The 11,885-nt window shown below is 43.3% G+C and overlaps 2 protein-coding genes across 2 annotated transcripts in view; one reads left to right on the top strand and one right to left on the bottom strand.

The window, feature by feature from the left end:
• The window catches only part of T265_01193 (hypothetical protein), a gene marked incomplete at both ends in the record, with an annotated part of 19,685 nt that extends 13,207 nt beyond the window's left edge, over positions 1–6,478 (bottom strand). The window contains 2 exons of the mRNA XM_009165154.1: positions 2,231–2,298; positions 6,056–6,478. Of these exons, the coding sequence (XP_009163418.1) occupies positions 2,231–2,298; positions 6,056–6,386 (399 nt within the window). The remainder of the gene's footprint in view (positions 1–2,230; positions 2,299–6,055) is intronic.
• T265_01194 (hypothetical protein) overlaps positions 1–11,865 on the top strand; it is a gene marked incomplete at both ends in the record, with an annotated part of 27,035 nt that extends 15,170 nt beyond the window's left edge. Inside the window, one exon of the mRNA XM_009165155.1 lies at positions 11,686–11,865. Within this exon, the coding sequence (XP_009163419.1) occupies positions 11,686–11,865 (180 nt within the window). The remainder of the gene's footprint in view (positions 1–11,685) is intronic.
• Positions 11,866–11,885: the final 20 nt, after the last annotated feature.

The raw sequence follows: 11,885 nt of genomic DNA, 5'->3' as shown, positions 1-11,885 counted from the left end.
ATTTAGAATATGAGTGAGTACACATAAATTCCGGTTTAGTAACTTGTAAGTTAGACAGCCGTTTCAGTTGGTTCTAAATTTCGATTTGCTTGCTGCATTTGCGTTGAATCCCCAGTCGGTCTGGCTTATCCAGAAAATTAATTGGCTGGTCAAACTGGAGTTCTTTATTTTTTTTTCAAAACACTATGCGTTCACTACAAATTGATCGCGCGCTAACCATAAAGAAGTACGTTGTCAAGGTAGGCAACACGTTGTATCCTTGACCTGAATGTCACTATTCACTGTGGTAATAAAATGGAGCATCACGGAAATTTGAAGGACTTTCTACACAGTTGTCTTTCAAAACAGTGCTTGAAAGTAAACAGACCGCAGTAGGAACTGAGAATTACATTCTGACGCGGTTTTTGATGTTTTAGTCCGAATGGACATCAGTGAGGAGACTAAGATTTTACGGCCTCACTCTGAATCTTTCCGCTGGACTGATAATGATGATTTCAAATGCTTTATAACCAGGCAGCTGAGCTACCAGGTTGTCCTTTAGTATCATTTCATGACTATCCATCCAATATCGGGACCAAGTGAAACCAGAACCTCAAAGTTATCTTGCTAGCGCGGACACAAACTTCCTCCATTTTGATTCAGCGCCGGAGAAAAACCCTGGTTTAAACAAGAACACCAATAACACTGACCATCCGTTTACACTTATTCTTATTTTGCGTACGAGTAACCAACACGAAGCTATGCGAATAGGGGGGCATATTGCTGAATTACTTTAGTACTGATGCAACCACCATACATAAAAGACTCTAGATTGCGTTTCCGTAACAAGAATTTACCCGGAGGTTGATGTTATGGGTGAGACTGTATCTGGAGTTGTTTTTCAGAACATACATGCACTTATATCCCTGCGGTAAGCGAAACGTAACTCCATTAGAAGTTCGTGCTTTGTTCACTCACTATAACATATTACAGTCTAATGATAATCCAAAATGAGCAGTGCTTTATCACTGGCACGAGGGTAACTCATGCTTGAACAAATAGGCTGTTGAACTTGGAAGGCGATGCGTTGGCCCAGGGAAGAGGCCAAATGTAAACCACGTGCATCTGGTTGGTGCGGGACTTGGTTTGCCATGAACCACAGATGACTCAGTGGTTTAGGCGCGAAGATACTGACCGGAAGGTTTGTGATTCGAACCCGGTTTCCATATTTCAGCTATCTCTATCGAGGTTTAAGAATGCTGTCCATAATTAGGCACTCTCACTTTCTCCCAGAAGCGTCGGAGTGAAGCTATGAAAGGGAGCCAAAGCTGAAAGACTCCTTTAAACTTTAACTTTGAGGGCTTGTTCCTAACACCTCTGAAAGCTTAGAACTTTGGAAGAGAGATGCTGATTTTTACATCCATCTGCGAGCAATGAAACACCAGGAGAAATATAGTCATGTACCAGACATAACTTGCAACGAATTTTTGTTTTAATCGTTAAAGACTGCGCACACCTCTTTATGAGAACAAAGCGATGATGTACATCTACGCGTCCGGTTAAATGGTGCCACCCGACGTCCGGATGGTGGCTACTTAACTGGAGTTTGCGTGCATCGTATGTTTTCAATGTAGCTTTTTGTTCATTCGCCTCCAACTAAGTGGTGGGTTGGACCTGTATTCTGTCGAAGTGTTTTCCTGAAATTTTGCGAGTTGTCTTCTGTACATTGTGAGAAGGATATTACAGCTTTACTCAGCTTGCTTATGGTGTGTGACATAATCGAGGGAGTCTGTTGAGGCCAGAGTTGTGACGCACCCTGACTTTTTAATCACTCCGGTTTGGTTTTGGAAATCTGGCAGTGTCCCATAATTAATATCCTTTTCTGGCTGCCTTACCAAATGATTACGGAAGCTAAACGAGTTAATTTTGTTCGGAAGTGAATAGGGTGTTACTATATGATATTTTCTATGTTATCATGGGGTGAGTTCCATCTGATTTAAGCGGCCTTTTCAGTAGAAACACGCGAGAGACGACCAAGCAACCGCTGTTCACTGTTCTTGGTGCACTGCTCCAAAAGCTGCCACACACTTCCAGATGTCTTTCTCAAACACATTCCCTAAAGCTGTGTCACCGTAAGTCAAAATGGGTTTGGACATATAACGTTTTTCATGTGTGTATAGGTCTAAAACTCGGACGTGATGAACAGCAAGTGAAACGTTCATAATCAGCAAATATTGAACTACATACTCACCAAATAGTCCTCTTCACAGTAAATCTTTTCTTGGTCCTTGTAAAACACTTTTCCAGACAATGTGCGTTCTGGAAAAAAAGAGAAGACTCGTGGAAATCATGAACAAGAACTTTCATATTGTAACCTGAACAACCGCTGGGTTGAGAAGAGTCTGATTACCGCCTAAAGACCGTCAGACTTTCGGGTAGTTTCCATCTATTCTGAATACAATCTTTAACTGTCCAATGCAAATCAGTTCTCCTCTATAATTAGGCTGTTGGATGACTTATCCGAAGAACGCTGTTCTAGGAATGATTTGGCCTCTTTTTTAGGATCAATAAAACGTGATCTAGGTATGGAAAAATCATTCGAAATACTATTTTACAGCACACGATTGATATGGCAACAATGAACTATGCCCTGAAAATTTCTTCTCTGTACCTAGCCCAGGTCAAGCTGCCAACCAACTCCGCTGACATAATGGTGCCAGTGAAATCAATCTTTTAACGGGTAGGTGACTAAAAAACTCGTGTAGTTGCCAACTTTCTAGTGTGCTGTCTCCTTTTTGATGCTGAGGAACACTTGAAGAGACCAGAAAGGGGTTTATTTGCAAGGGCTCAAATCACAAAGCAAAAACCGCTTTTTTTGTGAAGTAAGTGTAAGCTGGTGGATTCTAGTCTGGTCTTCACAATGCTGGAACGAATGCTGTCGCCTAGCGAAGCACTTGGCATTCAAGGCTGATAAGCTGAATAACACGTATTGAACACTTAACTTTGATTGTTGGTGGAATAGAAGAAGCACCCTTCCTTTAATTTCAGATTTTACAAGGTCCACGTTTTCCCTGGTGGCCCTAATGAATAGAATCCATGTTATTCAAACTGAATGGAAATTAAAAAACTTTCGGTCTCGTCGAACACCGCTGGCCGAACGGAAGATGTATTCGTTTCATAAACTGAATCTCGCGCACCTGGCATATCAACTCCGTTCACGTAGCACGTCTTTTTGAATGGATGCATGTAGAAATTCTATTTATCTTCAAAATCCGAAGGAACTTTTTATTCTACGAACGAGCTGGGCCCCAATTGTGTCGTATGTGGCGTAGCTTTGGTTATTGGTCTCTTACTCTGCTTGTTGCTCTGGGACCGAAATAGGTCTCTTGCCATGATGTAGTCAAGCAGATGCTTGATGAAAAATGGTTTGTTCAAAATTCAAGTCCCGGAAGTTCGCCTACGGAGAATAGTCTTAAATTAGCGGATAAGTCTTTTCAGCTGTCATGGTTTCTATCATATTTTCTGAAAAACTCATGGAATAAAATGACAGATATCCATGCTTCGGACTAATTTCAGCTCGAGTTGTTGGACTACTTGTTAATGTAACCAGTCATTACAACTTAGTGGACCAGGTTTACAAACCGAAAGAAGACTCTGAAAATGCAGAACAGCTTTGCTAAAAGTAAAACTTCAGAAATTGGTGCCTAGATGAGTGCTCTTTCTTACCACTGCTTGAGTAAAGCACCTTTCAAACAGGTAGCTATGTTCTCGCTGGCTTTCTCAGGCGATTAAGTAAAACTAGGCTTCTGCATGCCGCGTAGTTTTCTAGCTTCAGTATTTTTTATGGTCAGATTACCAAGATACCGCTGTGCGAACGCTAACTGCATACCCATGGGAGATTTTGAGTTTTTAATGGAGTTACTTATGAAGACTAAATGTACAGTTAGGGTGTATTGTAGAAATTTGACGTGTACTTCTTTATAAATCCGTTCTGTCCGTCGTTAATGAAGTCCTCCAACAGTCGTCCTCACAGTGCTGTTTGAAGAAGGCTGGTAGCCTAGGTTGTTCAGATAACTACTTGGTTGGGTGACTTGGTTGAAGAAGCTTCATCACAAATCAATTAGATATCGCCGGTGTTTAGTAGATGTAAGCTTGATTGCTAACAAGGCTTTCGCAACCAGACTGCCCAGTTTGGTGAATATTTAACGGTTAGTAATTCGCGCATACTCACTTGATGAGTACATCTAACATGTATAGCATGAAGATTGCGGTATGCAATTTTAACCACTGAGAAAGAAATCCTTTCGGTCAGCTTGGAGGCATTAGGATGGCATCGGCATCAAGGTTAATCACTTTGCCGGGGGAGATATATTTACGGTGAGATAAGAAGATGAGAGGGGTTTGCCCTACAGTAGTACTCCCTCTATCTAAAGAATTTCTGTCTAATGCGACGATGACGATGTGCGAAACGTAGACAATAGCCAAATAAAGCGACTGCTGGTTATCCGAACACGATAGAATGTTTTCTTGTTTTGAAGTTTTCAGAGAGAAAGTGCATCGTATAAAGTCTTTCCGAAAACTAAACCGCAAGTTCAGCGTGTTGAAAAACGTTCAGCTGTAACACTATTTCGGTGCCTAGCCGCCGTGCCACCCGAAGGAAGCACGAGGGCCGGGATGCTGCCAGGTTGACCAAGTCTAGACAAGGGAAATCGAGATGCAGAGGCCGGGTTCGAACCCGGCCGGTGAATTCGCGCTCTGACCACTGAGCAACTTCAGCGTGTTAGTGTCTCATTCGCTTAGTAATTCCTCCCTCTGTTATTCCCATACTCAACTCTATTCGATGACAGTCCCTTGATGCGTTGCACTCAGATGAAAGAGATGATAGTCAGTGGTTATTTTAGCAGTTCTCCCTTCCCAACTAGGATAGATAGCTTGTCCAATAAGGTTTCATTTCTCGATATTTCCAGAACTGTTGGGGGGAAGTTTTCAGAACTATACGATCGGTACAGAATATGATTTGTCGTCAGTCGTTTCGGTAAAGTATGGTGTACAATAGGATCCTCCGTTCCCCATGGCTGAAACCTCTTATTGAATCGAGAGCAATAAAAGTTACTTGGGCAAAACTATTGATAAACAAAGTATTTTACTGACCTCCTGTTCCGTCATAGCCCTTATATGTAAGCCCAACATACGACTAAGTTACTCGATGACTAAGACACCAAAATTCATAGTTCTCTGCTTCGAACGTTAGGTTCTGATGCGATCTCAAAAGCTGATTTTCCAGAGTAGCTTTTGGATGCGGTGGCCCGGATTGGTCTTTCTTTTCATCAGCTCCTTTGGGCTCAACTTTGTTTTCTAGGGAAACGCGCTTTTGTGTAACAGTAGTTCTCAGTTATACTAGGCGCGCGTAGTATATTGCGAAATAATTAATCGCTTAAGCCTAAAAGGATAAATGGTGCACCAGTATTGTACCAGAATGTGCAGTCTTTCATTTGTCCCAAAGGTTAGGGTACCGTTAGAAAAATCCGCGTTACTATCAAGCTCAACTGCAGTGTAATTGAAAAAGGTAAAAACAACTCGGCTTCCAGACTAGACCAGACTAGAGACAGCCCGTCCGATTTCGAGGTACAGTGAGCGTCAAAGCAGATACCAAACAGTGGCGATTGCTTATCGCTCACAAGGTTTATCCATGGATCCTCTTGCGTCGCCTATGTTTAAGTGGTTGAGTCCAAGCGATTTCAGTTGTTTATAGAAATCGCATCCCCATGTCACTTCAGAATTTGCTGACTGAAGCGGCTGCATTTGCTCTACCCCATTCGATCACGTCCCACGTAACAGGCTATTAAACTTCATATCTCTCTGAACTTACCAAGACGAACCAAGTGCAGAGGTCGTAGCGACAGAGTAACTCACTTTCGGTTCCAACATATGAAGTCAGTTTGCTATGCGCCAGCATAAAACACGGACATTTTCTATGATACCCTACCTACTGAGAATTGTACACAACCCCTCAGTCTTGCGAATGTTTCTTCAATCGTTTGTTGTGGAAGAACCGAATTGATCAGAGAAAACTTACGGCAATAACAACAAACAAAACAGGCGTTGTGATACAAATATCCCAGTGCGTGACAGGCATCGCTGAGTTGATTGATACGTAAACCACATTCTGCACAAGGTCCTAAGGCACGGGTTGCGATTCCTGGTGAAATGGATGCAGTGGGTGATGAGTCAGAATCTTGGTTAGATCCAGGAATGGTTATGTGTGGTAGCGACCCTGGTTCGTTATCCTCGCTATCCTTAGATTGATTGACTGCATCATTCATTGGCGAATCCGGTAGCGGCTGTGCTTCCATAGTGGTTTTGGGTTGGTAACGCACGGAACTAGTGATGGTTTGATTTATCGGCATAGTCACAGAGAACGTCCTGTTTAGCGGCCCGTAAGTATCATCACCTGACACGTCTAGACAGTCGCTGTATTGATAGCGATTTCATCCCCTGGTCACTGGTCTGGTGTGGAATGACGAAGCTTACTTTCGCCTTTCGCATGTCTTGCCCGCCGTAGCTGTTTCGTCCAACCGAAATACAGGAACGAGGTTACCGCTTTTCATTGGTTCTTTTGGTTTGGTAAAGGGTACAGGCAACGTGACTATCGATTTAACCAATTGATCCGTTATGCAATGTGTGCATGCACAGGCGACATTGGCACGCGCACTGTTAGTGTGTCGGAGAATTACCGTTCGGTGTCCTGCGCTGGCACATGCCCACACTTACGCACATAGAGCCACGTGCAGATAAAACAATTTTCATACAAAGCAACCTGCATCTTTGCGAGTCACTAGTTGCGAGTACATATCGTGGTAACGAGCACAGCTGGGTTTGCCACGCTGACAGCCAAATGAATGTCACAAACGCGTCGTCACATCTCATGCAGAAAATGTGGGATATTTCAGTGCAAAACCTCAGACCTCGGATTCGAAGGAAATGAGTGCTAGAAAAAAGTACAGGGAATGTGTAACGAGAAATTACACACATACCGAAAAATGATAGGGTTTATTTTGGAGAAACCGATAGACCATAATGTGGTAGGCGAGTGTAACGTCTAGATCAAACTTCTGGGCTTGATACAACAAAGCTGAAATGTTGGAGACAATAAGAAGCAATGAGACTGGCATTTGCGGCCAATTAGCGTGATTTTTCCGCATATCGAAATCCAGCACGTCGTCAGTGCATCATCCTAAAAGAGGTCACTCCCCGACATCTTCATGCAGTGCAGAGAATCTGTGGGTCGCACGTGAATGTCGTCCTGAAGCCAAGGCTGTGTTACCGAAACAAGGGATCTCAGTACAGTCACCATGCTTTTGTCAATGCACTCTCCACATCAGTCAAACTTTTAGAGGGTTCCCACAGCGTTGCATCCATACTCCGGGGTGCATCCAACAGTCCCGCTAATCAGGTTAGCCGCATGCGCAATGATCCAATACGGCGGTCCGTCACGAGGATATGGGATTCACAGATTCTCATGGGCTTCCGAAAGGGCTTCACACTAAGTCATATGGTACGGGGATTGCTAATGTGTTTTCTCAAAGTAGATGGTCCATATTAGGACAGAGCCCCGTTGGGGGCCGTTACGTTTACTGTTCATGTTATCCATAACAAAATGAGTGCGATGAGGCTGTACAGAAAGAGCAAGGGTAGGGGAGAACAGACCGAAAAGTTTGAGATCGACTGGTTTGGAGGGCGAAGAGAATAGCCACACTGGTCAAGGTATGAACCTTTAGCAAACGTTGTCGGTCATGTGCTTAGTAGTTTCAACGGTTTCAGAGTACATGTTTTTGGATTCACAGAACGTCACTGAATTAGGGAAGTAAAGAAAGCGTGGGCGATTACAAATAAGTGTTGGCAACGTTGTGGAATATCAGTGAGCACAGGGGGCGTAATACTGGATAGGCTGATATGTGCCAGTACATCAACTGCGAGTAATTCATGCCACATTTATCGGGGAATTTGTCTCATTTTGTATGCTAGAGTTCATGCAATCACCCCAACAATTCCAAGTAAACTGCCCAGTCCAGTCCCTATTTGTGAAAATTATGAAATCTTGACTTCGAAGGCAGTGATATGGATCCGGTTTCATCTGAAAAATGATTGATTTATTTCGAAATAAGTGACCAGAGGACTATCAAATTTGAGGTCCTTTTGTAAACACTCAAAATTTATTTAAACGGAATTTTCGTTTACTGTGAACCAGTGGTTGAAAACCGCAATATGTTTTCACCTAAACGTGACTGGTATTGTATGTTTTTCCCGCTGCTTGTAGTGCATGCAGCACATGCTTGTGTAGAATACCGCCGCAATTCAATGCAAAAAGACAAACCAGCGAATAGAGGTGCTTCTGATATACAAGTTAAGAGTTTTTTTTACGTCCTTATTTATGAAACGTGAGGTCGATGAAAGCGGTGGACAGCCCTATTACCACTTTTGCCCTTCTTGCTGCCCGGCATGTGGACTCATCCCTCTCAGCTCCATGAAGCTCATTTATCACTTGCACATCGATTTGTATGTATGCTGTTATTAACCCTCATTTGATCTTGACGGAAGACTCAGTCAAAGCTCACCTGAAAGTCCCGTTCATGACATGTGGGAGGTTGACCGGCAGCCAATCTGAAGTCCTCCCTATGGGGATCCCCAGAAGAGGCCAGATGGCTATAGCACGTAATTTCCTACAACTCCAAGGTTGAAAAAAATCGTTCAGCTGTAGCACCCGTTCAGTACCTAACTGCCATGCCACCCAAAGGAAGCACGAGGGCTGGGATACTGCCAGGTTGCCCAGGCCTAGACGGGGGAAGTCGAGAGGCAGAGGTCGGGTTCGAACCACGGACCTTCTGGTCAGTAAATTCGTGCTCAAATAACCACTTGGTCCATCTCACCCCAAGGTTGGCTACCATACAAAGCACAAGAGATGCAAAGGGTCTCCAAATCGCTCAGGACCAACGAATGACCTCAAATCAGAAGCAGTGGAAAAGACTGATTGCTTCCTCTCTATAATTTACTGGATGCTCAAATTGCTAGGCGTTATAAATGGGTAAGATAAAAACACACTTTGTCGCTATGGCAACAGTATGAAATTACAGCCTACAAACAGTCGACCACGGCCTCCACATTGTTCACAGCATTCTGACGACAAGGAGTTTAAAATGTTCTTTCAGACGATGGACAAAGTTTTGCGAAACGCTATTTGACATAGGTACTCTGAGCACATGTGTATGTTGAACTGAACTTATAACGGAGTTGTCGTGGTGATCCTAATTTGTCCTCAGAGAGTAATATCTATTGAAGCCTCATCCTGTGGTGGAAAGGCTAAGGATACGGTTGGGAACTGAAACGGTGCGGAGCACACAGATGGAAAAAACTGTCCAGCGTGCTGTACTAGCAATTGGGATGGATGGGTTGTAGCTCGTATCCCCAACAACCTTTACGGAAGGTACACAAAACACACGATGTTAACCTGTAAGCCATACCGCCAACCAAAAAGTTTTTCCATTCTCTACGCACTTCTGGAAATTTGCGGGTCTGAGTTTGTGTGACCTAAAAATGGATTCGAACAAACAAATTCAAGCTTACCATAGGGATATTCTTGATCTCTTTTAAGACAAGCCATTGTGATTTGTCACCCAAACATGAAAAAAGCACATATGCAAGAATGGCGCATCCCCAAGGTCACCATCGGTACGACACGTTTCGGATAGCAGGTGAGTTGGCGGAGCTCACCAAACACGGCTTAGCAATATAAGACCAGCGAAGTGAAACTGAAAGTGTTCACGTCCGGAACGTCGCCACTGACTGTACATAACGAACGAGTGAACGGCCATAATTGGTCCTGCAGTCATCGTATACATTTACGCAGAAGCTCTGTATGTTTTGTCCTGGCAATACATCCGTGTCCAGGGTTCTCTGTCTTCCCCTTGTTCCTCAATACAGGCGGAACCAATAAACGGCCACCCACGATACAGCATGAATAAAACACTCATTGACTGGTATCATCCTGTATTCCATCTCTTTGAGCTTTCCAATACGTCTCACATAAATGTATTTCACTAAACTCATTCGCATCATTTCGCAGATTCTTCTGCTTTGAAAGTGTACAAAACAGCGTCTATTCTACGACTGTTGGAGCAATCTCAAGCTAAATTTTCCGCTGGATTTAAGTTGAGTTAATCGCAACGCGAATAATGACTTTACTTACAATTAGAAAAAATGGTTCAAGCGATTGTCTGATCGTCTAGGGACAGTCCAGACTCTAAGTCCAGTACTCTAGAGACTGAATCTCACAATTTCGTGGAACACTTCGCATCTGTAAGCCCACCCTGTATACGCAAAGAATAGATGTATGTAACTAATCACCTGTTAAACCGGTGGATTCTCAGTTCAACTGTTTTTTGTTTAAATCGAATATATGTATACTCTTTGGTAGGAACCGCTCCATGTAACCCAGACACTGTTTTTTATGAACTAAACGAATGAATAATTTTAACCAGGAGTTCCCTTATGATAAACCGTGAGCGACAAGTATACAAACAGCTTTTAGCTAAGGCAAGTGATTAGCTGGTTATTCTCCATCTACGTTCTTGCAATCAAATCGATTTTCTCAAATTTTACGATGAACTAAAATGTGTCGCTTCCCAACTTTTTTCTCCGGCCACGAAAACGTCACTTTGATGAAAAATAAACCTCGGATTTAATCTGTCTGTCATCGTCAGTAGAAGTAAGTTCAACCATTCTGATACTTGCTTTTTGCATGCACCCTAGTAGACGGCACATTTCCAACAAGGAATTAGTCCCGAGGATTTTTTCACACAGGAAACTACTCACAAGGTTGCTGAAAATTCGTCGACAGCCCACGACCGGTTTAACCCTTCTTCGGGTTCATCAGGTAGGCGCAGTTCCCGAGTTTCCGTCAACCTTATGTTCTACTCGAGGATTTTCACCTTGTTAATGAAGAATAGTTTCTATCCGAACCGATCTGAGTCGCTTGCAATTCCTCTTATGGCCACCCACTTCTGGTGTTTATGTCATAAGCCAATGTGAACAAAGCATCATCCCTCTCTCTTTTGGAGAGAGAAAAGTAAATCCGGTTATATCAGGTCGATTGTAGTTTGTATGTAGAATAGCGTAACATCCAGGGGCATCGTAGACATGTTGATAGTTGGACAGAAAAAGACGTGTTATCACAGAACGGGTTGTTAGACAGGCCATGACATGACAACGTGAGATGTGATCCACGCTCCTTCCTGGCTGAGACCCAAGTAATCCTGCTTGTAAGTGGTCGGAAACCCTGCAGGACAAGGCACACAACCAAGTCCAGCGGCGCGCATGCTATCGCTTCCAAGCCCAACTACCTAGCTAAAGTCTTCCTGCCTTCGTGCATTGGACTTAGGTCGAGTGGGATTCGCTTTGATCCTGCTAATGGAGCCTCACTTGCAAAAAATGCTCAGATGTGTTTATTCCAATGCTATCCAAAGGTGTCAGCACCCTATTCCTGAGAGTTTCCCTTAAGAACACAAGGCTACTTCGTAATGAGTCCATACACTTCCCTTTTCTTTCCACTCTCTTCTAAGGTTTTCTCCTCTCGTAGTTGTAAGGCAGTTAAGCATCAGTGTGTATTGCTGTCAATGATTGTGATGATCCACGATAGTCTCATATGTTTAGGTCTGTTTGAGCCGACATGCCGAGTTCAATGACCGTTCTATCAAAAGAAACTCAGCAGGCCAAGTAAACACCACAGCTGCACATCCAATTCACATCAAATTACCCACCTGTCAAGATGACTTACTGGTATTAATTGGTGATTGCGTTGAGAAAGAGTACAAAACTGGTCGTAACCGGTGATCAATAAAACACTATCGGAA

Source organism: Opisthorchis viverrini (genome assembly GCF_000715545.1).
Source record: "Opisthorchis viverrini unplaced genomic scaffold opera_v5_12, whole genome shotgun sequence".
NCBI lineage: Eukaryota > Metazoa > Platyhelminthes > Trematoda > Opisthorchiida > Opisthorchiidae > Opisthorchis > Opisthorchis viverrini.
Note: the sequence above shows the minus strand (reverse complement) of the source record. Positions and strands in the feature narration are given on the sequence as shown.